Genomic DNA, 27,834 nt, shown 5'->3' on the forward strand with positions numbered 1-27,834 from the left:
TTATTGAACTATTATTGAATAATTTGAAATATTGAATTTCTAAGTAGGCGTACGCTGTCAAACGCGGTTAAATCATCATCGTAAAAGTGGTCACATCATTTAGGTCTATTTTCCGGACCCAATTTGCCTGTCATTGGGAGAGACGTACAACATCAATTTAAACAACCGTTAATGTTTTTACCTCAGACGTTTCTGATGGATCCTTCCAACCATCTTCAGAGTTTGTTTCAAATGGAAATAGATATATAAATGAACTTTAAAGATGGGAAGAAATAAAGATTAAGATTTTTTTTTTTATAATAGGCATTTCAAAATGGAAGGGAACAGGAAAAAAATTTGAAATAAAATATTTTTAATTATTTGATTAATCCCCCCCCAAAAAAATTATTTTTTGACAAAAATCAGAGTATATTAATTAACTTTAAAGATGGGTGGAAGTGAAGATTAAATTTTTTTTATAATAGACGTTTCAAAATGGAAGGGAACAGGGAAAAAATGAAAAAAAAAATATCTTTAATTATTTGATTAATTCACCCCAAAATTTTTTTTTTATGAAAAAAGTTTTTTTATTAGTGTGATGACTTAAACAGAATTCTTGGTGGCAGATCTGTTATTTGAAAAATAATTTCTAAGCCTAAGTTTCATTCAGATCTCATTCATTTTCAGGTTTATGGCCGAATAATCCAGCAGGACGGTATACCGCGATTCGAGTGGCAGCACAGTTATTCCACGTTTTATCGGCCGACGAAAAAATACACGACCGACGGCATTTTCATGACGTTTAATCACTACAACGTAGAAGTTCGCGACCGCGTGAAATGTATCAGCGGACAGGAAGGTCAGTTACATTGAAGAAAATAATGAACATTTCGTGGAGAAAGTCTCCCACTGGCCTGAAAGCTGAAAGCCACTGACCTGGAAAACTCAAGGAATTATAGAAAATGAGAAAAAAATCATAAATTTGACAAACTTGACCAAAAACTAGGAAAACTCAGGGAATTATAAAAAATGAGAAAAAAATCAGGGAATTTGACAAATTTTACCAAATAACCTGGAAAAATCAGGGAATTCCGATAATGTTATTGACAGCATGTTTCTTTATTAACGCGTGAATCAATAAAAATGTCGGGTATTCTCCTAAAACTCCCCTATCCTGTTAGGTGAAAAAGAATACTGGATAGAAAACTGATTCCACGAGATATTTTTCTTCTGTAATCTCGGGCACTTGCGGCTTTACCCCCAAAATGATAATATCACAGTTACATCGCTTATCACTAGAGATATGATACGGCGGTAATCAGTTCATTATCGCCGTACAAAGAGTGAAACATCACCGTTCAACGCGGTGAATCTTATTTCTTTCAATTCGTTCGTAATGCGCGATTTTTTTCGCAACGCATTGCGCTAGCGCCGGGGTTTATTCCGATTGATGCGGCGTGTTATCGATACCTCGTCCGTCGATGTAAACTGATACGACGCTGACATTGTCGCCAGGTATCGGAATCGTCTCCGGTTCTCGCAACGCGATCTTTATTAACATCGTCTCCGCAAATCGCGATCACGAAGATAAAGCCGGTTTCTTTTTTTTTTAAGACGCGAAGGATTAGATTTGCGCGGTGTCGTTTACGTCAGACAAAACTTGTTTTCATCTGAACCACGGTTTAGATGAGCACACGGAAAAAAACTTAACTAAAAAGTCGAATGTTTATGTAACTAGTGACGGAGCAAATTTTCTAACGACATGAAATTCATTTTTGACCTGAAATAATACGATCTGCTTTATATAGTATATAGTAAACCATACCTAACACGGACAAACTGGCACCGGCAAAATTGGTCCGAGACAAGGATATGAAAATACATTAAGAAGTCAGAAACATGAATTTGTTTTTATCTGAGTTGGTCGAGGTTTAGTGTAATATTACTAATATCAAAAATTCATAAAGACTATGGACTCAGTTCCACAGTTGGGAGTTAGACTTAACTCTGAGTTAAACATAGTTCATTTTCATTAAGTTAAACTCGGATTAAAATCTTAACTCCTGTGGAACTGGACAACTGAATTTTTGCTAATATGTATGCCAGATGGGAATCTCACAGGTGATGGTTTGACAAACTGTCGGTCTGTTTACTAATAAATGATTTATCGGATATATCCCACGGCTTGTACTGCTATATTTGCGGCAGATTTATCAATATGAGAAGTATGGGTTGAATTTTATAAGAGGTTAGGATGCCTTTTAAGCAGAGAAAGTTCCTTCTCAGGGCCATTGTAGTTATCAGAAAATTAACCTTCTTTGTATAACTTAAAACATACCCTTTTTTGGTTCTTGGGCTTCAGTGAGCCTTACCTTATGTGCCTTATTCTTGTACTGTACTGTCTCGGTCTGTGCATAGACATACTAGTTTATGTGTCCATGGTCTGTGTGTTTGTCTTTCAGCTCCTCAGCTCCGTTAATAGCGGGTCGATCTTGATGAAACATGGGTACAATGTTAGTATGGTGGTCTAGTTGTGCAGTGCGAAAGATGGGCCGAGTGTGCCACCTAGCGGCATAACTAGGCACTAAAAACATTGTTTTTTTTCAGCAACATAACCTGGAATAGACCTCATAACTGAGGATCAGGGATGAAAAGTCAAAAGATGAAATTTAGCTATTGGCCCTTGATACGACATTTCCAAAATGCAGTGGGAACTAACACATGGTAACGTTCGGAGTTCAAGTCTTAGCTCGAGAACCGTTGTCGCCTCTGTCCATACTCTTATTCCATCTTCAGTAGACTGCCATGTGGTAAATTTTGTTTCCAATCAAAATCATGTTTCCAATCAGACCAGTAAATATACACATACACTTGTCTGCGATGTCATACATACCGGTGCCGGTTAAACTTTCGTCTCGTCACAAAGCTCGATGTCAGTCGAATGCGGACAAGATTTATGATACATCGATTGTATAATATCGTCATCGTCGCAGTTTTAACAGCCATAAATCATTCGTTTAATCTCACCTTCAACTGTGTCGAATTCTACGCCGTTCGAAGTGTCACTTGGGAACGTTGCGACAACCGCCCTTGCGCCCGCGTCTCCCGAGACAGTTATTGAAACGAATTTCGAAATTGTTTGCAACGCAATTTACAATTTGTCGTCGCTTTTTATCGGTTATTATGAAATTAAGGCTTATCGGTTGTAATTCATTCGAGGTTTTATTTTGACAGCAACGTCAGTTCGTATCGATAATGGTCTTATTATAAAGCGAAATTGATAAAAACATTGATACCGCACGCTCAACGCGATATCGGTAGCAATTCGATTATCAAACATTGTTTGTTTCAACAGATTTCTCCATGTTTTCGAACAGCCTTTCTCCATGTTTTCGAACAGCCTTTCTCCATGTTTTCGAACAGCCTTTCTCCATGTTTTCGAACAGCCTTTCTCCATGTTTTCGAACAGCCTTTCTCCATGTTTTCGAACAGCCTTTCTCCATGTTTTCGAACAGCCTTTCTCCATGTTTTCGAACAGCCTTTCTCCATGTTTTCGAACAGCCTTTCTCCATGTTTTCGAACAGCCTTTCTCCATGTTTTCGAACAGCCTTTCTCCATGTTTTCGAACAGCCTTTCTCCATGTTTTCGAACAGCCTTTCTCCATGTTTTCGAACAGCCTTTCTCCATGTTTTCGAACAGCCTTTCTCCATGTTTTCGAACAGCCTTTCCCCATGTTTTCGAACAGCCTTTCTCCATGTTTTCGAACAGCCTTTCTCCATGTTTTCGAAAAGCCTTTCTCCATGTTTTCGACCAGCAGTTTTGGACGCGGCCAAATCAGGAGCCTAAAAATATAGTTCGAAATTGATCGAAAATGAACCAATTTTTACAATGTAAGGAAGTAGGAATTTATTTACATTCCAACCATTTCCGTTGTATATGGCGGGAGGATATAGAATATATATGTATACAATATTTACAAAACTGTGTAAACAATATTTACAGAACTTTTCTTATTGAAATATAATGAAGTTATTTATTTATTGGTCATACACTAACTTACAATATACTAACTATTGGAGGGATCTACATATGTCTAAGACTGAGTGCTTGTCACGCCATCTGGTGGCATAGCTGGTGTTGCAGCTATGATGATACTGACGAATTAAAAGTTCAATACCGTAACTAAAGGGTTACTCGGTATAGCCATCGGGCGAGTTTCATGATTTAAGCGATTTAAGATTTCTAACTATACGTCGATGTTTTCGTTTGATTATGACGGCGATCGGGTGTCGATCGAAATACGACGCGATTCGTGATTTGAAAAACAATTTGCGGCGAAATCGGTCGCCGACGTCGGATGATTGTGGATTTTCTAGCTCGCTTAACTAGACACTATCATTTAATGCCGGAATACCGAAATGGAGCGCTGTTGCGCCGATGAGATCTATCAATTCCGCCATGCGCGCCGGTTAATCCCATGTCATAAATTCACTAGTAGTTCGTCGTAGATTTGACATTATCACTGGTGTATATCGTAGATTATGATTGAAGACTCGCTAGGTTCGATCTGGCAGCCATTAATTCAGCCAGTTGACTTGTTGATCGCCTGAGTTTTTACGCAATTAACTGCGATACCCGTATTTTATTTACATTTAAGCCTGATAATTATTGCCTCGAGGGGAGTTGTTCAATCAGGAGGATTTAGACTTTGCTATTTTGTAGTTAAGTTATTATTTAACGCATCCAGAGTTAACCCTTTCGGTGCATCTACACCACAATGCGGTGTATAATTGGTGATGGACTTTGCTAGTACACCGCACCATGATGTATTGATATTATTAGTAATTAGTTTTTATCTAATAAAAGATGGCAGTACCTGTCGAACATAGTGAAATACAATTAACTAACAATACTCCGCACCATGGTGCAGATTCACTATAGCGGTATGTCCGTTGTTCAACACACTGGGGTGGAATTTTTTTCTTCAATTTGCAAATTATCTCAAACACTATCGAGCTCTAATTAGTGCTGAAAGAGCACTAAAATAGTTTAGGGAGTGGAATAGTTAGAAAAACGGTGAACAGTCGTAAGATCAAAGATCAAATACCGTAACCATTTTTTCGATCATGGAATCTTTCCTCATCAAATGACATTTGGGAATGCAACATCTGGTCGCTCTTGATCTCAGTTCACAGGGTTTGATGGCTCGAAGCAAATTAGTTTGAAAATTACTCAGTGTTTTTCAAATTCGGAGAAATCGAGTGATTAGAAAGGCGCATCAGTTCATTCAGCTCAATACAACATGATGATAAGTTATGTATGAATTTGAATAGAACTCGATATTAAACTGGGAATTGTCGAAGTCGTAGAATCAATTCCCTTCAATGACGTTTTCTTCAGAAGTCTATCTCCGTCCTTGTGTAGATGATGACGGCGTGAAAACTTAAGTTTCGATTATTTCGAAAGGCGTGGCAGCTTTTTCAACGAGTGTCTTTGTTCTAAGTACGCTCAAACGTGAATTGTGTGAGAGCTTTTCTAATGATTTTTTCCATTCGATGAAAAAAGAAAGCGGATAATTCTCTGGAATTTATTTCTCTCTATATATACCAGTATGAACATGGCGCATTCATCCGTCTGCCCACAAACATGGGAGCTGATTTCTGCTGTGAACTAATGGCATGCAATTTCCGTTTGATTGCCTGTGCCAAATAAGACCTAATAGATCAAAATGGTAGCAGATAATTGTCTTATCAAGACATTTTGCTCTGAATCATTGGTTTTGTCACGATGTTTGGTCAAAACTGGATTCTGCTTCAGCGTTTAACCCTTTCAGTGCATCTACACCACGGTGCGGTGTATTAATTGATGATGGACTTTGCCACCACAGTTGTAGTTTATAAGTGCTATTAGTAATTAGTTTTTATCTATATTGAAAGATGGCAGCACCTATCAAACAATGTTAAATATTGATAACTAACAATACACCGCACCATGGTGTAGACGCATTACAGTGGAACCTCGTTATACCGAACTTCAAGGGACCAGAAAGCGGTATGCTTTGTTAATGAGCACACGGGGGTAGAATTATTTCAAATTTTCTCCAGCGCTTGAGGGTATTATTTAGTCTGAAAGGGTTGATATGTCACCTACTACACAATAGCTCATGCAGTCTCGGGTTCAAGAAAAAAAGGAGGAATTTAATAAGGAAGATGCTAGCCTGCTAGCCTGAAGATGACAGTTGAAGTTTAATTTCCTCCACTGTTCAATTTGCTTACGTTCTGCCGCCAGTATTTGCCGAGGCAATTCAAGTGTCAAACGCGATGTTGATCAAGTCGATATTTATATACATATATATATATATATATATATATATATATATATATATATATATATATATATATATATATATATATATATATATATATATATATATATATCAAACTGCGACTAGTTTTGTTTCGGGAAATGCAGTGCAAAATATTTTTATACACTACAATTGAGAGCACGAAAGAAGAATAGCGTTGTTTTGATGCGATAAAAAATATATTGAATTCCAATCAACAGAAATTTATGGAGCTCAAACGTAAATGCATAGAAATAAGACGCGTCATCGACTGGCTTTTGATCTGTCTGATCAGAGTTTGTGTTCGCAAGTCATACAACGCTGATATAAACAAACAGCAGTCTTTGTTGACAAATTAGATCCAGTTTCAGCTGAAATAGAGGAGAGATTTCAGAAAGATACATGAAAAATGTCCGTACAAGGGCGGATTTAGGGGGCGGACCGGGTGATCCACCCCCTTTGAAATTCGAATGCGCCCTCTAAAAAGTCTGGAAACTTTTGTGCAAAGAAAATTCTAGAAGGAAAAATAGATTAATCCAAATGGGTCGTGATTAGGGCCAGAAAAGCCCCTTCTTGGTCCTAGATTTTCTGTCGTAGGGCCACCAGAAGACCACACTAATTTTTGTGCTTGCAGCCCTGACGTTGCCGAATCAGCTGTTTTCAAATTAAGTGCCCATTGCAATTTTCAGGTCGACCTCCTTCGAAGAATCGTAGGTCCGCCCTTGCTGTTTAGGGTAAATCATTAACAATTGATTCATTTCTCGATATTTGTTGAAATATTTTTCAAAGTACGAATGAGTTTACTATGAACTTACTCATCATCTTCAATCTCGTAGTCGTCGGCGTTCCAAGTCGGATCATTTTTCAGATCATCAACGTACTCTGAATCTTCGTCTTCCTCTTCGTCGCTGTATTCTGGTGGCGGTGGTTTTAGAATGTTACACTGTACACTGGCGTTCTTCGTCATTTGAAGTACTTGTACAAATTTGTGATCTCGACGCGGTTTCAGGTTGCACTGCGTGCCCCTTGATTTTCTAGCCTGAAAAATTAATGATCGTCTAATGAGACTGTTTGGTCCGGATCCGGCCCGAGTCAAATTTGGAAGATAATTTGAATATTTTGAAAAATTCCACCCTTGTGTGTTGAATAACGGGAATACCGCTATAGTGCGTCTACACCACGGCGCGGTGTATCGTTAGTTACTAGTATTTCACTATGTTTGACAGGTGCTGCCATCTTTCAATAGAGATAAAAACTAATTACTAATTACATCAATACACTGCAGTGCGGTGTACTAGCAAAATCCATCACCGATTTATACACTGCACTGCGGTGTAGACACACTGAAAGGGTTAAGTATAGTTCAATTAGTTCATTTCCTTTAGTAAAATACTAACCAAGTACAAGTACTGGTTATCACTCCAAACAATGGAATTATTTGTTAGATTTTATATGATTAGGAATCAATGATTTTGTTTCGAAAAGTGACTTACGATGTAAATCTGAGTGGACTGTGTACGATATGGCAGGGATCCATCGGACGCGAATGATTGCAGAGACGTCGATGTCCATTTTGATTTCTTTTCCTGAAATGTATAATGATCGTTCTGAATCCGTGCTCTAATGAGGACTCCGTAGTCGACTGCGGCAATCGCGGATTCTACATGTCGCGAAGTGAAAATCCACCGGACTGCAACAGCGCATTATTTCGCGACAACGATTCTGGATTTCTGTTCAGATTCAATTGAAATCTGTCCATAATTTCCTTAAATTCAACGAATGATGAACAAAAAACGACGAAATGAACCAGAAATGAACCAACCCGCGTTTATCTTCGCCACACTTGAGAACTATATAATAAGATTTCGCGTGAAATTCTGACAACACAGAAAACCTCGCGTAAAATCATCTAGTTCGAAAAAATCTACTTACGATGTTAACCTGGGTAGATTGTGTACGGAATTTCTTCGGCGGTTCTGATTGTGGCGTAAATGGAAAAAGGGATGATATCGACGCCTGTTGTATTGGAATCGTAGGAAAAATTATATCACACGCGATTGCACCTTGGTCCGCCGAGTCATGCCTCCGTCGTTTATGTGGGTTCGGGATTGTGTCGTTTGCTTCGTCGTCAAACTATAGAAGGAATACATAAGATTAAAAATACGTTAAGATGTATTTTTGATAAGATACTTGACAGGTGGCCTGACTTCATTCTCTGGGGCCAATTGAATCTTTTTGAATATAGACTTTAGTGGAAATATAGCATCGAAAATGAGATTCAAACCCAGTCAGGTAAACTGGAAGTTATTTAGGAACATTAGGAAGTCCTATAAGTGAGAGACATTCTCTTGTATTTTCACTCAGCAACGTATGACCTACTTTCTTCACTGATGAGTTTACACAGATCTGAGTAAAATGTAATGGTAAATAAAATTGAGCTTACTGATAATTCATCCGCTGTATCAGTCGAAGCATTGGAAGCTTGTTCTTCATGATTTTCTTTTTCCGCTGCTAATGAAAGTGTAGGTATTGCGTCCGCTTTTAAACGTCTTTTGGTGAAAAATCCTAACGATTCCGCGACGCTTTTGTCCTCGTAACAGTCCGTAGTGAAATGCGCCGAACAAAGTTGAGCGTATCTCGACGGTATCCATGTTGCCTCGCGTCCGCAACTTTTAATCCATATTTTCAGCAATTTCTCATCTTTCGGAAATTGATGTAACGAAACTTTCGATCCCGTTTGACCACCACAGCTACGGTTTTGACACCCTGCTACTGAACAGCAGTTAACCATTTTAAAAATAAATAGTTATTAACCAACAATTAAAGAGTTGACAAAGAAGTTTACAACATGGATTTTACTGAGTTATATCTATGTGTGCTATAACTGCCAGTAGCTAGCATTATTAGAGTATATAGGGCAAATACTATATGCTGTGTATGCTGTATAGGGTAATACATAGAAATCTATGATGTCAGCATTCAGTGTATTATCAGCACACCTAGTGGGTGTCTGCGAAATCAATTTTCAGACAGCTCCTGTGGTGCATGCAGTTTACGTACTGTCAAATCATTTACGATTTATTCATTCATATTTACTTGGACATGAATTGATTGCTAAGTTTTCTGAAGGAAGAAGCATTTTGTTATTTAGAAGGTGTAACAATACGGCTATACAGAAATGTTGTTATTAGTTTAGGTAAAGATTAGAAGATTTAATACTGAGCGGTGTCAAATGACCTTTAGCTCTTTTTTGATTACTGAGTATTCAAGAAAAAAAAATGAGAGGGCAAATAGAAAAGATACAAATAAAAAAAAATCTTTTATAATGGGCATTTCAAAATGGAAGGGAATAGAAAAAAATATGAAAATAAGATTTTTTTATGATTTTAGTATTTACTCGCATAAAACCTCAGAAGGACTGCAGAAAAGAATAAAAAAAGATGTTAAAATTATGATGAATTTGATTAGATGATGGTAGAAATGAAAAATGCTAACTTTTTGCAAATTACTGGATTGAAAATTAAGACAGGCATAACAACAAAAATAAAAAATTTGTCATTGAAAACTTGTGATGAGAACACAAAGGAGAAGTAAAAAAAGATTTATGTATTTTTATGTGATGATTTTGCAGAATTCTGGGAGGTGGATCCATATTCCAAGTAATTAAAAAACGCCTTAAATGAATGTCTCTTTTTCTGCGTATTTTCAGGAGTTCCGATAAGCACGCAGTGGGGCGCTCATGGTTACTTTTACCCAATTCAAATAGCTCAATACGGTCTCAGCCATTTCAGTAAAATGTTAAACGAAGCGGAGCCGAAAGTGAAGTTGCTCGAGGATGGAACGATGTCTGGCAAATGGAAATACGGCGATAGTTCAAGTTTAGACCCTGTTACTGACGATGCTGGTGCTACATTCCTTGAATTTGAAACGAAAGGTGATTTTCATGTTGCCAGTATTTCCTTGACGTTTGGTGCCGTACAAAGTCGAATCCAAGCCAAAGGATGATGGTGCATATAGTGTACATATCATAGGGACTATATCCGCAGGCCTAGTTTATTATGTCATGAAATTTGAAATCTTGTGGATTTGGCCCTTTTAGAGAAATTTGACCCCTCTCTCTTAGAAAATACTGGTGATGGCTGTGACGCATATTTCATGGTTTAATCCTTTCACTCCATGATAATTGTGCATGCCCTGTACCAGATGGCTTTAGTTTATTTTTGATGATTCATGTAAATGGTGATGCCTAGACAATGATATTATATCATGATAATGAAAGCATCCTTGCTTGCCAGAGTTTGATTGTCTTGCACCAACACAAACCCTGACCGCAGCAGAAGGTGGTGTTATGGACCTATGCAGCCAGGGCTTTTGTTGGCATGAGGCAAACAAACCCTGGTTAGTGAGGATGCAATGAAGTAGACAGTCTTCGGCAAATCAGTAAACACATATGTACCATATAGTATTGTGCTGCACTGTTATAGTCTATCCCAGTGGTTATGATCGCGGTGCATCAAACAGTTCATATCATCGCAGATCTGGAACCCTGTGGTGTCTATGTGCTCAACCCTACAAGTAACTGAGGTCAGGCAACTACTACATTCAAGAGTGAATAATACTAAAGTTTTCCCATCCTGGTCATTCACTTCTCTTTATTCCTCTAGATTTGGTTTTTTCTTGTATATTCTCAAAGAGAATTACTTAAAATGTATTTAAGCATGGAATTTCGTGGATTAATTTCTTATTTTGTGCGCTTTACAAAGCTAGACATGCGCAAATATGTTAACAAATGACTATTTGTGGATTTGATTATTATCTCATGATTCGTACGTACTGTGTTGCTATTTTGCTTAAACACCGTCCAAATATAATGTTTCAACTTGAAAATTAGTTCTGACACGTTCTAATGTAAACATTGACTTTGGTATCCTCGGAAAATATTCACTCTTGAATGCAACAAGACTTCAAAACTAATTTTTCCTTGCTAATTTCTTCATTTTCTTAGTGTAAGCTTCGAAAAGTTTTGCTCTTTATTCACTCTTGCCTGTTACTATAGTAACAAGCAGCTGGGGTCCAGGGAGTCAGGGATGCTCATGGTGAGTTTGACCACTTACAGCTGTCAGTATCAATTAAATTGTTGTTGATACTGGCTCTTTGAGAGTGGAAATGCCGCGATCATAACCACTGGGATAGACTATAGCGCACTTTAACTAGTCATATACAGCAGACTGAAATATTGGTCTCAACGGTAAAAATAAGCAACCAGAAATTTCGGTCTCTATGGGTAGTGAACAGGTTGATAAATAGTGTTTATTATATTTTTAGAATCGATGGGTAGTCCGGGGATCGTTCTCGACGCTGGCAATGTCGCCGATCTGTTCACCTTATCGATGGATGTCCGATTCGACAATAACGGCAGTATCACGGTGAAAGTCGAATCGCGAAACAACAACAACTATTTCATTCACTATTTGTGCACACGAACGCATATTCGCGTCGATCGAAACCACATTTACTACGGCATCGGCTCGCGACGAAAACTCACTCACATATCGCGAGATTTGAAAATCGACTTGCAAAAAGGTCTACTGTTTCATAACAAGAACAACAAGAAAGACGCGAAGGCCATCAAACACACGTTGTCGCGCGTGGTCAGCATCTCCGTACGCGGTACCGGAATCGTCGATAATATATCGCTGCGATCGGTCGAGCACCTCGCGCATTTCTACGACGCGGCCGATTGGCTCGTGAATCACCAGGATAAACACGGCGGCTGGCCGGTGCCGGTCACGCGGAAACTAGCGAACGGGCGTCTGCAATTGAAGCCCGGATGGTACAGCGCGATGGCGCAGGGCCAGGCGATGTCGTTGTTGGCGCGCGCGTATATACGCAGCGGTAAAAAGACGTACTTGAACACGGCATTACGCGCGACGAAACTGTTCGACATTCCCGGCAAGAGCAACGGCGTGCTGGCGAAATTCATGAACAAATACAGCTGGTACGAGGAATACCCGACGACGCCGAGTTCGTTCGTGTTGAACGGCTTCATTTATTCGTTGATCGGTTTGTATGATCTCCGCTCGGTGGCGCCGACCGACGTATCGCACAGCGCCGATCGTCTATACACGGCCGGTATCGACTCGTTGCGCACGTTGTTACCGCTGTTCGACACGGGCTCCGGCTCGACGTACGACCTCAGACATTACACGCTCGGCATCGCTCCCAATATAGCGCGTTGGGACTACCACACAACGCACATCAATCAACTGTTATTATTGGCAACTGTTGAGAAAAATACAATATTTTCGAAAACGGCCGAGCGCTGGATAACATACATGAAAGGGTACCGGGCACCGCACAATTAGATCTAATGGGGTACTGGCAACGCTACTGTCGCAAGCAAAATGGTGTATAGTACACAAGTGTACAGTATGACGTCAATGCTGGATTTCCTCTCAACCTCATTTAAAATCTCATGATAATTTCTGAAATTCTATGCATGGTCTACGTTGAGTTTATCTAGATTTGTCCCTAGATTTTTGGATTGGAAGTTAATTGAAAATGAACTAATTTTGATCGAGTTCGTCTAATATCTAAATAGCGCCATCTGACGGGATAACTCGTGTGCTGGTACCCCATTATTGAAGAAATTATTTTGGCCCCGCGTTTTTTCAAAATGTTGAATTCATCTGGTTGTATCATTGAGATTTTTTAAATCCTGCGATCGATAATTGTTTTGATAACGAATTGTTTTATCGATGCACGTGTTTTAAATAAAGCATTCCGCTTACGTAGAACTCGTTTGTGCTGGGCACAAGATAAACCTAGTGAAAGAGATAGAAATCTGAGTCTCACTCGAAAAAACCTTATTGAAATGTGATATAATCTACAACTGACAGTAGACATGTCCTACTGGATGGAAACATTCCTGTCCAACATGATGTTTATAGATTTGTTGTTTTTTTTCGCGAAATTCATTCCAGTTGCCAGTAATAACAGTTGAGCGGCAGAATAGAAACGGTTTGCTTATTTGCTTTAATCGCCCAGTTTTTTCTGTAATTGACATAATAGCTCAAAAGTAATCCATAGATAGAAAATTGTGTGAAGGGATGCGAGTTTGGAGCGACTGCAGTTTAGGTGTCCCTTAACTTAACCATAACACTATTCTTCAATAGTCAACGCTAGCGCCACACAGTGGAGATGACCTAAACTGCAGTTAAACGGCGAGTTGTAGTTTGAATGATTATGTACTTCTTGAAATTCCCATTGGTCGGCATTCCTGGGGCCAGTTCTGCAGTTATGAAATAATTGCAATTGAATTCGTAAAAACTGACAACTGCAGAACTGGGTCCTGGCTATTAGGGCATAGTGGCCAGTTACTACTTTAATAACAAAGCTCAAATAACGTTCCCTCGCATCCCTAGTCGTTATTATTATCAAGACATATCTGGCTTTGCCGAAAAAATGAACTCATCTCGTCGCAGCTTTTTTCCGTAATGCGAATTCTGCTCATACACGCAGTAGTGCCGTTTTTAAACTGTAGATGGCGTCATGGTGTAGTGGGTTGCGTCTGTGATGTGAATTTTTACATTCCTTAGTATATTATTACATTCATATATTTATATAATTATATATATATATATGTATATTGTATTTCGATTGTCGATATTTACTGTGATTTGTAAGTTCTATATAGGTGTCTTCCTGGTGAAGATATACGTAGATGTTTTAGGTGAATCTTTAGCGCGTAGTCTCAATTTCCTGACATGGTGTAACGTCGTATTTACGCTTTACACGTATTCTGTACCCGGTAACTTATTGATTATTTCGAATAAGTCGTTCGTTCTGGCTTATCCTTCTTAGATGCGTATTAATTTTTATTAGTCTTTATTGCATGTTTCATTGTGAATATCGTGTAAAATGTAGGCCCCGTTTCCGATGACACGATTCGGATTAACTATCAATAAAGTGTTTCGATTGATCTTCGACTAAAACGCATGTAACCGACGCCGAGGAAATTTTTCCCGTAATGAATCTCTGGTCTCATGTTTCGCTAATTGACTTCTTACTTTCGTACGATTATACGTGCAGAAAAATTAAATTATTATATCCGCAGGTGGATGTCTTAAAACCTGCGCTTTAAAGCTCTTTTGATAAATGTATTTGAAAATTCGAAGATTGTTGAATGTGAACGACTATGTGTATGTATATTGCCTGCTCAACTAAATTGCTATTCCGTTGATTGATGGAAAATGCTGATTTTCAGAATTTATTGTTCGTGCCTGCAAAAGTTTAATCAGGTAAATGGATATAGAATTATACGTCAGTAGTCAATAAGCCATTACGTTGGATATCAAATTTTCAGATCTCGCGTGTGAAATGATGCGACTCGAAGGCTGACAAAAAATTGATACCTCGTTTCTCATACCTCTGAGCTTACAAGTTGACCCGGCCAGTCGCCTATATACCTTGTATATTACTTTTTACAAAATCATGATCAAGCTAGCCAATATAGACCCGGCAGCTATAGAAATGAACTAATTACAAATTTTATTGCACTTTACAAAATGATCCAGCCGATTATGAGAAACAAGGTATCATTTCATTCTAGCCTAAAACGAAGAAGCTTTATTTTAGAGTCGATGGTATAACCAGGGAGGGACTGGCTGATGAAGATATCATCGGCAGGGAGTAACTCGATGAGATGAGCAAAGTGAATTCTACAATATTTGAATGAATATAGTGTATTTGTCTATGAAGTGGTTTCCAGTTGATCAATTTAATTGTTACACACAGTTGTTAATACGGCAGCTGTGCGAACTGTTAATTCAGCCACGTAGTATTCATTTGAACTACGAGTTATGATGGTATATTGCCCTAGATATCGACTTATATAGCGAACCCGGAAATTAAGCCGCATTCACACTACCACTAGTTAGACCGGTCTTAATGGGTCCGTACCTGGAACTGGTCAAATTTGGAACAGACCTTATCAGAGTATGGGTTCACACACGTGTTGCTAGATTGGCTGCAAATAGTTATGACTTGCTCCATAAGATGTCACCATCTGTATTTTCACCCAAGATTTATATCTTAATGATAGATTTATCCTGGCTGTTTTTTAATTCAAAAGTTTTGATAACCGCAGTTTATCATTATATGTGGACACATCAATCTATGGTAAATTCTAGGACTTATACAAATGATTAAAAGACCGCTACTCCTCGAGGAACTCACGCAATAGACAGAGTTTAAGATTCATGATATTCTGTACATTATTTCTTCGGCAATATAGAAATATTATGTGTATATTACAATTAAATTCATACTGCAGACCTGGTACCAGTTTCAGTCTTTTAGGCTGGTCTAAAATGGAACTTACCTAGTTGGGTCAAACTTTTTACTGGTGTGAACACTTGTTCCGTTCCTAATTGGAACGGGCCACATTTAAACCGGTCTTAATAATGTAGTGAATGTGCCTTGAATTTCAATATGATTTGTTTACGTATTGTAGGCCTTAAAGAGCCAACAAGTTAGAGAGATTCCAATGAAAATGAGAATGTTGTTTGTAGGTGAATGTGGACACAGTTCATCAGTAGATACAGTTGTATGATGACGATACGAGATGTAAATTTCATTGAAATTAAGATAAATATGAAATGAATATATTATATTTATTATTTACTATGTATATATATGAATGCCTGTTGAAAAGTCGATTTAGATCGTGTAAATAATGATGAAAATGATATGAAATGCTTATATTTCTCAAATGTATGTATATATTGCTATAAGCATGAGATAATTAATTACCATTGATAGAATCATGACAGTGAAATATCCTCAAACTGAAATTATTGTTAAGATCTGGATTTGCTTCCGAGAATCCGATCAACTGGATCAATGATCCCTTCTCTGAAATCAAAAATGTAAATGATCATTTTTACATCCAAATTACGATCAATGACCGAAATTGGTGTCTGTTTGTTTGTGTGGTTTGTTTGTACTGAAATAAAACCATATGAATGATGAAATGCTAGTACGAAAAAACACTTGCTGTTTTACTTCTTTGTGGTACACATTGATAATTTTCTTGCTGCTGCCAGACTTTGCCCTAGACAACGGCAGAGAGCTTCAGCATGGTACCATACCCAGAGGAGGGTCCATGATTTTCAAAGGAGCTACTCCATTGGTCATTCAGCTGAGCTGAACTTTCAGCATTCGACACCTAACTGCAATATACAGGGGCCTTCCCAAGAAATATTTGGAAAGGTAAATCTCATTTCCATGTATTCTTAACGTTTTAAGCACTACTTCGCATATAATCTCCAATATCAATGATGTACCATCACTACTCTGGAATTGGCCCAGATTAAATTCTGAAAAGAATTCTCACTAGCGTAGCTATCAGGCCTACATCTTGTAGTTCTTTGAAAATAAAATTTCCAGGTACTACCTAAATAGGCTACGGCAACAACTTTTAAACTAAAACTTTCAAGTACTACACCTAAATTATCACTCTTAAACTGAAATTTTCAAGTAGAGAAAGGAAACAGGTTCGTTTTCTGAAAATAAAGAATGAATTAAGTTTATCTAACCTGTTTATATGAAATGCAGATATATACTGACTTGGACTGTGTTAATGATTAGTGAGAATATCGGGTGGTATATTTTGGACTTTCATATGTGATAGCAGAAATACTTTGACACAGAGAATGACAATTTAAACATTGAGGTTTCAATTTTTCCTCAGTAAACATAATCAAGCAACCGTATAAAAATACTGAAATTTCAACTTCTCTCTGACAAAGGATATTCTTAGATAGGGGAAGGGGTTCCGCGTCGACTCGTCGTTTTGTACCGGTACGTAAAATATTTGTTGAAGTTTCAGTAACGTGCACGAAAATTTCAAAGAAATTAAGAAAACTTAAACACAACGCAATTGCGTTTTCTATTTTTCTTTTTTATTTTCAAAATAAAAAAATTGAATGGTAGACAGGACTATTGATATCGATACAAAGTATACATTTCAGAAACATTTTATTTTTATTTATTTATTATTTTATTTACACTCAAACCCATTACAGGTATAAGAGGGACAACACAAGATTTACCGCGAGAGACTTTTTATTGCAAATGAACTAGAACATGGCGTATTTAGGTTCCAATTACGAATACGAATACGAATACGAATACGAATATTTATTACACACTCCAACCATTCCCATGGTATATGGAGGAAAAAACAGTATTTACAATTATTTACAAAAACAGTAGATAAAAGCACTTTGAAACATAACAAACGTTATTTACAACATACTATTTATACACACTACCGGAGGGCCGCAACACCAGCTAGTGCTGCCACCATGCGATCGCGCAACGTACCAATGCACTATTTCCTAACGCGGCAACAAACAACATTCATGAGGCACTGAGGCCAGCCACGAACACAAAAACTAATCAGCGTAGCCTACATTTACTATCGTTTATTGCTGACGATTTTAAGGGCAATTATTGTGAAGATGACCCAACACCTTCCAGATGATAGCGGCAAGGAGATAAATACGAATGAATCGTCGGCTAAATTATTAGATAGTCGTGAAAAAACGAATGAGAAAACATCAGCCGGAGGTGGATCGGCGAGCAGTAGCAGCAGCTCCGTTGGAAACGTCCCTGACGTTCAAACATTACAAGATTCGCACAAGCCTAAAGTGAGTAGATATTTGAATAATCATAAACTATGGATGATATAGTTTAATTCATGAATTTTGAGTCGTAAAAAGTAAAACAAAAAAAAATCCTGCCGATCTGTCTTCAATTAGCCTAATTTAATTTTAAGTACCATAAGAATAATGTAGGCCTATTAAGATTAAGGTTTTGATAAAATATTTTCGAAAATGGGATATTATAATTCCCGCCTTTAATGAGCTAATCATCATGTCTTTGTAATAAGTAGAGCAATTTCCTTTCTTCTCGGTGCAGTCCATTCTACTCCCTCCGAATTTTTATGCCTGATGTTATTTATCTAAGTTATTCTTGGTCAGTTTATGTTAGATTCCTTTTAATAATCGATTAACGTATTTGAAACTGGACTTCATATCTTTCGGTTCATTCTTTATGGTTAATTCAGTTATTCAGTGGTTAATTCGGTGCATTTTACGATAGCGGCCCAGCGGTACGACGCGCGTAGTTAGACAGAGGGTTGTGGCTGACACACCCCAGTGACAGCCAATCAGAGAAGGCCATTCCCCACACCTCTTAAATCAATATTTCATTTAGAGTGAACTAAAATCGTGTCACACGTGAATTCAAAACGTTCTCACAATTTGTATTTGACTAAACCTTTAATATCTACGAAAAGATAAAAGCTTGTTTTACCACTTCAGGCTTATCACGAATCATGAAATATCATGTTTACCTACTACTTAGACAGAACCATGCATTATGGGTGGCCACTTATCTGGAAATCAGCGAATTTTCTTATCTTATAGTTAAAAGTCTGGAATAGTTTGGAATTTTGTTTAAAAAAAATACTAAAAAAACAGGGAGAAGTCAGTGAAATTTGATGAGGTAGCCTAGTTAGGCCTAAGTTGTGTGTAAAATCAAATGGTTTCCATCTATGTCTTAATGTGTTACCTGTATTTGACTGAGTTAAATTGATAGAATTCTTAGCAGATCAAGTCAGGGAAAATAAAGTGCATGTCAGGGAATAGTCAGGCAAAAAGCAAGTCGAATAAAAGCGATGTAGCCACCCACACATGATTAGGCCTATGATATTGATTTTGAATTGATGTCTCTCGGAAATTTCTTTTTTCCTGCGTTGGCGTTGATGAAAATTAATTAGTTGTGTTCCCGAAGGTTTTCCGCCGGGGTGGTCTAAGCTGGTTTAGCCTGGTTTTTATTAGATTGATGTGACGTAGGCCTACAGAACCTTTCTCGAATATGAACGTAATAATTTCGGAAATTATTTTTTGTCCACCTCTATCAGAATGGTCGATCCTATGACTCCTTAATTCCTTTAAAACTCCTTAAGAGGAAATACTTTTAAAAGTGCTTGAAAACTTCTTTGATTTGAACAAAATAGGGCCTACCCAAAACAGGCAATTGGAAATTTAGAGTTAACTACGCCAAATCAGAACAGTTGGAACTAGGATTCTTTTTGCCCAATTAGGCGGCTACCGAACTAGAAACCAAATTTGGTGTAGTTGAAAGGATAAAATTTTGCTTTTAAAAAACCACCAAATTACTGGTTAACTGAGATAAACAGTACTAATTTAGGGGGGAGTCTAACGTTGTAATTCGTAAATGAAAATGGTGCAGACGTTTCATCGAAATTTGAAAAATATTCTTCATTAAAACTTCTTATATCCATGAATGACTGATTTGTAGAGACCGTGTCGTGGGTGGATTGACTTTTTTTCTTGATTCATTGATTGTATTTCATACATCAGTTGTACGTAGTATCGAATCTCTGTGACACGAGATGAGAAACACCTGTCGTCTCACCGATATCGATCTTCACATTTGACAGATGAGAATTAGCCGACCCAACTTAAACATATGTTGCGCGATTATGTGTCTTTTGTAGCATGAAATTTGATTCCGAGTGAAATGATATGGTGAATGAGTGAAATGTATTGCTGTTCCTTACAACTTCATAAATCGGTGTGAATGATTTTAAACTTACAACTCATTTACTTAATACAATCGAAAGGCATAATTTACCCACCAAATTCACCACCTTGTTTATTTCGAATGTTCAAACTTACCTTTGAATTAGTTTTAATTGAAAGTAGCCTATATAAAGATAGATTGGGGTTATACGCCTATTCGCTTAATCAATCATATTTTTTAGAAAAATATTTTCTTGTCGTTTGAATAAATGTCAGGGGTTTCATACTCGTGTCCTTCGATTTATAGGCTGAAAGAAAAGAAAAAAAACCAATGGGAACTCAGCCAGATATCATGTGCTGGGATATAACATTTTCCAGTTATTTTGGGATATAGGCCTAACTTGTGCGCAGTAGATGAATGAACTATTGCTGAAATTCTTGTTCACAAGCCAGTCTTTTCATGTATTTTATACATAACCTGCGTGAGAACATGAAAAGAAAATGACCTTGTTTTCTATAGGTGTGTGGAGGTGTGCCAGAAAACCGTTCTCTGATAGGTCACACAGTCTGGGGGCTTGTTTTCTGATATTTTCAGTTATAAAAGCTATTCATTCAATGTTCCATTCAAATATACCGTATTTTGACATTTTCGCTTTGGCAGTTTGACAAGTGTCGACTAATCTAGTCTATAGGTGTATAATAAGTTAGAATTTTGAATGTTCTAATGTATATCCGTCAGACGGTTTCAATAATTTATATGTCTCACTTTTTCTGAAAGAAAATTCTATGGTTCACTTTGATGCAAGGTTAAAAGGCAGGTCTTATCGGGCATTGAGTAGGTTTCGATTTTAGAGAAATCGTTGTTCACTTCGATATTCGAGAAAATCGAAGCATTTTAGTTTTTCGAAAAAATGTTGCCTCAAAATCCCCCCCAAAAAAATTCAGAATTGGTTAGCCCTACTATCCGGTTCTGTAGACATGTCAGCCTGCACGATGCCCCTGTCGGATGTTATCATAAAATCATGGAAAACCCAGTGATTTTCCCGGATAGCCCGGATAAAGTGTTTTCATCTCTAACCTTCTCTTGTCCTTCAGCATCCTCTAAAATTATCATTTATTCTGTGCGCATGCTTTTTCGCTGATTCCGATTGGTCATTAGCGTTTACGTCATTGCCAGCTTAGAAAGAGAAAACTGGTTTATGAATCTATACAAACGAATGCTTCGGCGCAAATACCTGTAAACACTGTAAACAGTTCGGATATTTATAAACGTTCTGCTGCGCGAATTTGATAATTTATTGGGTAATCGTTTAAGTCGGAAAGATGCAAGAAAAGAAGGCAAGTGATAAAATACTCGTAACGGTGTTTAGTAATAAATATGAGAGAAAAAGTGAAGGCATGGAATTTTCGGGTTATTTGGTTCGCGTTTAGTAATGTTCATCCTTTTACACGAAATAGACAAGATTTCGATATCAATCATTAATGCATGAATTTCATGTTTCCAATCATCAGAGGATTCATTCTAAAGGGTATTACCACTGGCAATGAATGAGGTTCGAGAATAGCAATTTGAAACATTTTTTAAAATTTTTTAAAAGCGAGAAATGATAAGTTATTGAAATCAGTTAATTATTCTCCTGAAAATATGTTTTTTAACGTTTATAGGCCTATCTCAGTAAACATTAGAGACAGTTGGCGGCCTTTTGAGTCGGAAAGAAAAATGTATTGGTTCTAACAATCAATCACCTCCGATCAAGTGTGAATTTATTTTCAACCCAAAGTTCACAGTGAGTAAAAAAAAAGAGAAACTTTATCCTCAAAAGCAGAAGATGAACTTTAGAGCGTATACTCCTGTGAACTTTTCAAGGTTTATGTCAGTAATGAGATCTGTTGACCGAGCTACGACCCTGTAAACGTTTAAACTCGTAAAAACAAGGCAGTTATTGAGTCTTCCTGACCTTTTTTTAAATGGCATATGCGTTGTTTCTTTATGTTTCAGAACCTGACGCGATGTTTGGTTCAGTGTACTTTTGCTGTCACGTTTGGATCGTCGTTACTGTTCGGCTACAATACGGCTGTGCTGAACACCCCAGCTGAGGTTCGTACGTTGTCAACAGCTGTTTATGTTTCAATTTTGATAAACCGTCCATGTGAACGGTCTATGTGATCCGTTAACCCATTTCAGAGTGCACTGATACAACATGGCAACATCTGAAATTATGATTAGTTAGTTTATGTTCCTCGTGATATGAAAATGGAATTACTGGTGACCCAATAACAATTCTATGAAAACAAACATTGTATTCTGTGTACATGCCCTGCCATAATAAATCTATTGATGAATTCTGCGTATATCCCCGTTATAACAAATAATGTATTCTGCGTATATGCCCCACATTATCAAAACTAAAAGCAACAGCTTTAATCATAGTAAAAATACATCTACATTTCAGACGATTCTTCGGTTTTATAATCAAACCTACGCGCAAAGATGGGGGGTGGCTCCGAATCCGAATCTACTCGAGCTGCTGTGGTCAGTGTCCGTCGCGGTGTACGTCGGCATCGGTCTGATCGGAGCGTTCTGTTCCGGTTTTGTCGCCGATAAAGTTGGAAGGTAAGGGAGGTCTGAAACCGAGGAGTGATTACCAGAGCGCAAAATACGATTCTGTTTTGAATAGGGGTCGATTTGAATAATGTGGGACTTTTTCCGGTCACTGTCTTCTACATCTGGTCATTCAAACTCTAGCACAGTGTTCCCACGACTCATTGATTCCTTAAAAACTCCTTTTAACAGATGCTTTCAAATGTGCTTGAAAACTACACAAAACGCCCAAGACTTCTTCAATTCTGAGAAATGGGCAATTTGAAATTTACGGTAGACTGACGACTAATCGGCACATTTGGAACTAGAATGTTTTTACCCCAATTTTACCCATTTTCGGAATTAGAATCCGAGTTTAGTAGTGTACAGTAAAGGATGAATTAATGGTTTAGCAAATAGACAGCACTGTAATTGGAAAATGGTGCAGAAGCTTCCTCTAAATATTCTCCTTAAAAACTCATCAAGAAATGACTGATCTGTAGGGACCGTGCAGCATCTTTTGTAATATCATATCCTCAAGCTAGATCGCTTTTATTATTCTTCTAGGAAAAGAGGTCTAATCCTGAATCACATCATTATGTTCGTCGGTGCTTTATTGGAAGGGTTAACGAAAGTAGGTCATGCGCCTGAATTATTAATAGTCGGTCGAATGTTTGTGGGCTTTAATTGCGGTAAGTGTTGACAATAACTTGACCCTTGTGCGTACTATAAGTGTAATAAATAATCAATATTATTGAATAGTTGTAAGCGTAGTAACCTAGATAGCAAGTAAACAAACGTAAATAGTGTCCAGTCTACTACTCATTGTCCACTACACGTTTTTATGCTTTTAGTGTCTACTAGAAATATCTAGTTCAATTTTGAGGTCGAAAAGTCGATTTCAATTTACCTGTGGCTTTTTTGTCATTCATAATCAAATAAATAGCTCTTGGTGTCAACATGTTTTTTTATGTCTGGCGGTCTTCAACGATCCCCACAAATAGCCTACTTTTTATTGAAATACATAAATTCATTTGAATACCCAGCGATGAATGAATGTCTTTTTCAGTCTACCTTCTATACTGCTTTTTTCTATGAAAATGAATGAAAGTTCATTTGGTTTTTTACGCCGTTTTTTTACAGGATTAACCGCTGGCCTGGCTTCCCTTTATTTGGCCGAAATTGCTCCACAGAAATTACGAGGAGCTATTGCCTCCTGTCATCAGCTTTTATGTACGATCGGCATCCTGTTAGCTCAAGTACTAGGAATTGAAGAGTTATTGGGTGAGAATTTGAAAATGATTTGGATAGAAAAATTTACCAATTCTTTCGGGAAGAAGAAAATGTATTCTATACATGGGCTGTTTTTTTTAGGTAATGAAAAACTGTGGCCGTTGTTGTTAGCTTTCACGGGATTTCCCGCATTGATAGCTGTATTCTTGCTTCCATTCTGCCCGGAGAGTCCACGATTTTTACTTCTAAAAAAACACAACGAAGAAGATGCGAGAGATGGTAGGCTGTGTTTGTAATGGAATGAATTATCTAATGAAAAAAAATCAAGCTATAATTGGTCTATTCATATCTCTTTTATTATTCTTCCAGCCCTGAGAAGGTTGAGAAACTCCACAGATATAAATAACGAAATCGAAGAAATGAAACAAGAGGCGAAAGAAGCGCAAGCGTCGGGCACTTTTACTTGTTGTCAGATATTTCAGCAGCGGGATCTGCGAATGCCTCTGCTGATTGCAGTCGTGCTGCAAGTAGCGCAGCAATGGTCGGGAATTAACGCCGTAAGTACGATTTTAACAATTTCATATTATCAGTACCCTCTAATTCCGTGAAATAGAATCGTTCATTTTCGTTTCGTCGTAGGTGTTCTTCTACTCCGAGGTCATATTCAAAGATGCCGGCCTTACAGTGGAAGCAGTGCAATACGCGATCCTGGGAACGGGTATCATTAACGTTTTAACAACTGTGGTCGCTGTACGTATTACAACAAAGTATTTGTATTGTGTGTCCGTTGATGAAAATTTACAATGTGTTTTAAGCACAGCTTGTTATTAAGCAAATAATACTACCGTTTCATTTCGACCTTGGCCCAGTTTCACAAAAAAACTCACATTTTTTGTGTGATCGTTATTGGTCACCTCATGTTTTCAGTGAGGACAACAATTTATACTGAACTGTTTTTGTATTTTTCTCTCATGTAGCTCCCTCTCGTTGAGAAACTCGGACGACGTATGCTGTTGATCGGCCCAATGATAATGATGGCGATTTCTTTAGTAATTCTAATCATCTCCATCAATTTACAGGTAAAAACACATTTCAGCCCTTCAATAAGCGACGTTTCTCTGAGTTATATCTGATATTTCGAACCATAGTTTCTGCATTATTTAATATATCTAATCATTTGCTCTATTTTTTCATTTTTACGCAGGCACAAGCGACTTGGTTGTCGTATTTGAGTATAGTTTGTATACTGGTCTATGTGATCGGATTTGCCGTCGGGCTCGGACCTCTGCCAGGTTTCGTCGTGGCCGAATTGTTCCGGCAAGAACCTCGACCTGTGGCGATGAGTATAGCGCAGTGCATCAACTGGTCGTGTAATTTCATTCTTGCTCTATGCTTTAGATTTGTTCAGGTAAATACATTCACCATTCACTCGAGAGACAAAAATGTTATTCAGAGTCCCTACAACTCCTTAAAATCTCCTCGTCTTCAGAATGGAAAATGCTTGGAACTCCTTTAATTTGACCAATTTGCCAAAAACTCCTTTAAATCTCCTTATAAACTCTTTATATCCTGGATCTGTAGGGAGGGACCCTGTAATTAAAAAATTTGACATCTCTATGATGGTTTTAATCGATCTATTTTAGGCTCGATGCAAAGAATACACGTTCATCATTTTCATCATGATCATTATCGGTAGCGTGACATTCATTTTCTTCTTCGTGCCGGAAACGAAAAATCGGTCGTTCGACGAAATCGCGCACGAGATCGGAAAACCGCTCGGACATCGCTACAAGCAGCGAATAGCGAAAGACGATCCTGAGAACAACGCGACGAACGTCGATTCGCATGTGATGCTACTAAAAAATCGCTCGGGCAAAGAATGCAAAGTGTGATCAACTATTCGTGGACTGATAGATACACGACGCTGGCTTTCATAGAAAAAGATGTTTGTTAGAATTGCTGCATTCAGCAAACACTCTAGAGCATATATCTGTTGTACTGTTTTATCTGTTAAAAAGTCCGACAGAATTACACAGAATGCGCATTACACCGTGGCAGTGCGAGTAATTTATAGTATGTCTGAACCACAGGTGTGAGATCAAATTTAGTGAGAGAAAGGGGCTATTATTTCTCTCATCTTGTGTATTATCTACACTAGTTGCCTGTGCTAGGTACATGTATATGTAACATGTTCGTCATGTGGATGACGTGTGTGAGAAAGTACGATTATGATTGGAAAGATTGTTGTTACGGGTTCGTTCCGAGTCGAGATGGATGCGCGCGCTCGTCTACATCCATCCGTTCTGAATATATTTGTGATTGTTGGGTTTTCGATGATATAAGATGCAGCGGGATATTGGAGAGATTTATCTGCGCTGCGCTGTTACGTAGCTAGATTATTGCTTTAAGATTACATGTGCTCGTTATAACTTATAAACTTGTGACGTGCATCTTGTCCATTGTGTTCAAGTAGATAGTAGCACTAACTGAGAAATCAACTCTTGTGAGATATTGATCAAATCAGTGATTCATTTCTTGACAAACACAAATACATTTTATTTACTTTTGTTTAATCATCATATACCACATTAATAAGAACTACACATAATAGATTATGCTAATTAAATTGCTATCGGTCATAGGGTAATGATTGACATACAGTGTATTTGTTTTTCTAAGTTGTTCGTTTACTTAGGATTTACACTACGAGTCACTGAATCTTTCTGTAGTTGCTCAACATAGTCCTGAACTCACTTTCACAGTTACCTGGTATTTATAGATTAAACCTTGGGCCAGTCGTTCACATAATGTGATATATTACTTGGAAAATTTGTGATTAAGGTAACTTGGTGAAGTTGCGTGTTGCTTCCTCATTATTTCATTCATTTTAAGGTAATTTGAGTCTAAATTATGAAAAATTGAGTCTAAAATGAATATTCTATATTCTGAACAAGATGAACTCTCTCCCTCTCCTTCTCTGGGTTGAGTTATGCAGAAATGATCTCAAAATGAACGAAGCAACATCTGCAAAACAAATACTACAAAACGAACTTGGATAATTAGGATATTGAATCTACTTAAATCATTTAATAACTTCATTATTTTATAGCCTTTCAACGGGCAGTGATCATGTTTTGTTGGTCATAGACTCTGAAATGATGTACGGAGTTTAAAAAAAGGTTATAAATCGTTCAGAACAGAGCCTGTGACTGCGTCAAGATCTCACTATTACTACGGTAGACTCGTCCAAGCTGGAATTGGTACATTTAATCCGCTGAGTTGACGGTGGATTCTTAAAAGTTTCAGAGTCCATGGTTCGACAATCTCTTTTAAGTGAAAGTTGTCGGGGAAAATGGGTAATTTATAAAGACAATCGGTAAAAAACATCATGGAACGTACCAGATTAAAGCGGGTCTACCTTGTATCACTGGTTTTTAGGTAAGAATTATTTTCACGTTAAAAGACACATCATTATCTGCTGTTTTTCACTTACTCTAGTATTAACGATATTCTATATAGAAATTCTCAGGTTACTATTAATGTTTCCTGTAGCAGATTCTCACTTTTTAGATTCTCACTTGTACATGTTTGCATAGATCTTTGAGTTGAAGGATTAAATCAACATTTCATTTCTCATTCCGCACACTCGTACAGAAAATCTCTTTTGACCCATTTTGATTACCGGATGCATAATGATACCGTACTAATATTCTAAAAAAGTACTAAGAGATTTGGAATTTTGAGACGAACTGTTTACAAACTAGATTAGGAATCCAATGTAAGAATCTCAGTTATTGGAGCTGGCTGATCTTTCCATTTTAGTTTTAAAAATCTTGAATACTTTATATACGATGTATTGTCTTGTTTCTAAAATAAAATATATTTATTGTGCGGTTTGGTCAACTGTTGTTTTAGTATATTTGTAACAGACGTCTATGTTTGGTTCATCTAATGAACAACAATAACTGTGTGTTTAAGTGAACTAACTCATCTTTACATACAACTGGTTCAAACATCTCTTATGTATGTTGATGTAGAGGGTTTCCTAATAAAAAGAAGTACGATTAGAAATAAGCGTCTAG

The 27,834-nt window shown here is 37.5% G+C and overlaps 3 protein-coding genes across 5 annotated transcripts in view; 2 read left to right on the forward strand and 1 right to left on the reverse strand.

The window, feature by feature from the left end:
- LOC141909081 (D-glucuronyl C5-epimerase B-like) overlaps positions 1 to 16,136 on the forward strand; it is a 63,616-nt gene extending 47,480 nt beyond the window's left edge. For all 3 annotated transcript variants that reach the window (XM_074799440.1, XM_074799442.1, XM_074799441.1), the window contains 3 exons: positions 667 to 838; positions 10,032 to 10,256; positions 11,648 to 16,136. In XM_074799440.1, coding sequence (XP_074655541.1) covers positions 667 to 838; positions 10,032 to 10,256; positions 11,648 to 12,687 — 1,437 coding nt within the window. In that variant the 3' untranslated portion in view covers positions 12,688 to 16,136. The remainder of the gene's footprint in view (positions 1 to 666; positions 839 to 10,031; positions 10,257 to 11,647) is intronic.
- LOC141909100 (uncharacterized) lies at positions 3,178 to 16,241 on the reverse strand. The gene is made up of 2 exons (XM_074799471.1): positions 16,136 to 16,241; positions 3,178 to 3,821 (listed from the first exon to the last, which is right to left on the reverse strand). The coding sequence occupies exons 1-2, from the start codon at positions 16,148 to 16,150 to the stop codon at positions 3,312 to 3,314; spliced, it is 525 nt and encodes a 174-aa protein (XP_074655572.1). The 5' UTR covers positions 16,151 to 16,241; the 3' UTR covers positions 3,178 to 3,311.
- Positions 16,242 to 17,749: 1,508 nt separating this feature from the next.
- On the forward strand, positions 17,750 to 27,826 carry LOC141909084 (solute carrier family 2, facilitated glucose transporter member 1-like). The gene is made up of 11 exons (XM_074799446.1): positions 17,750 to 18,036; positions 21,938 to 22,036; positions 22,392 to 22,552; positions 23,087 to 23,211; positions 23,663 to 23,803; positions 23,894 to 24,031; positions 24,122 to 24,309; positions 24,392 to 24,502; positions 24,730 to 24,831; positions 24,957 to 25,160; positions 25,396 to 27,826. Exons 1-11 carry the CDS (start codon positions 17,848 to 17,850, stop codon positions 25,642 to 25,644), a joined length of 1,707 nt encoding a protein of 568 aa, XP_074655547.1. The 5' UTR covers positions 17,750 to 17,847; the 3' UTR covers positions 25,645 to 27,826.
- Positions 27,827 to 27,834: the final 8 nt, after the last annotated feature.

The sequence above is a fragment of the Tubulanus polymorphus genome, chromosome 7 (assembly GCF_964204645.1).
Source record: "Tubulanus polymorphus chromosome 7, tnTubPoly1.2, whole genome shotgun sequence".
Lineage (NCBI taxonomy): Eukaryota > Metazoa > Nemertea > Palaeonemertea > Tubulaniformes > Tubulanidae > Tubulanus > Tubulanus polymorphus.

Bases quoted from the DNA above. Each gene is read 5' to 3' on its own strand.
- LOC141909084 (XM_074799446.1), top strand. From the start codon at position 17,848: ATGACCCAACACCTTCCAGATGATAGCGGCAAGGAGATAAATACGAAT. The intron at 22,037-22,391 runs GTTCGTACGTTG...TCTACATTTCAG, and splicing joins TGCTGAACACCCCAGCTGAG to ACGATTCTTCGGTTTTATAA. The intron at 24,503-24,729 runs GTACGTATTACA...TCTCTCATGTAG, and splicing joins TTTTAACAACTGTGGTCGCT to CTCCCTCTCGTTGAGAAACT.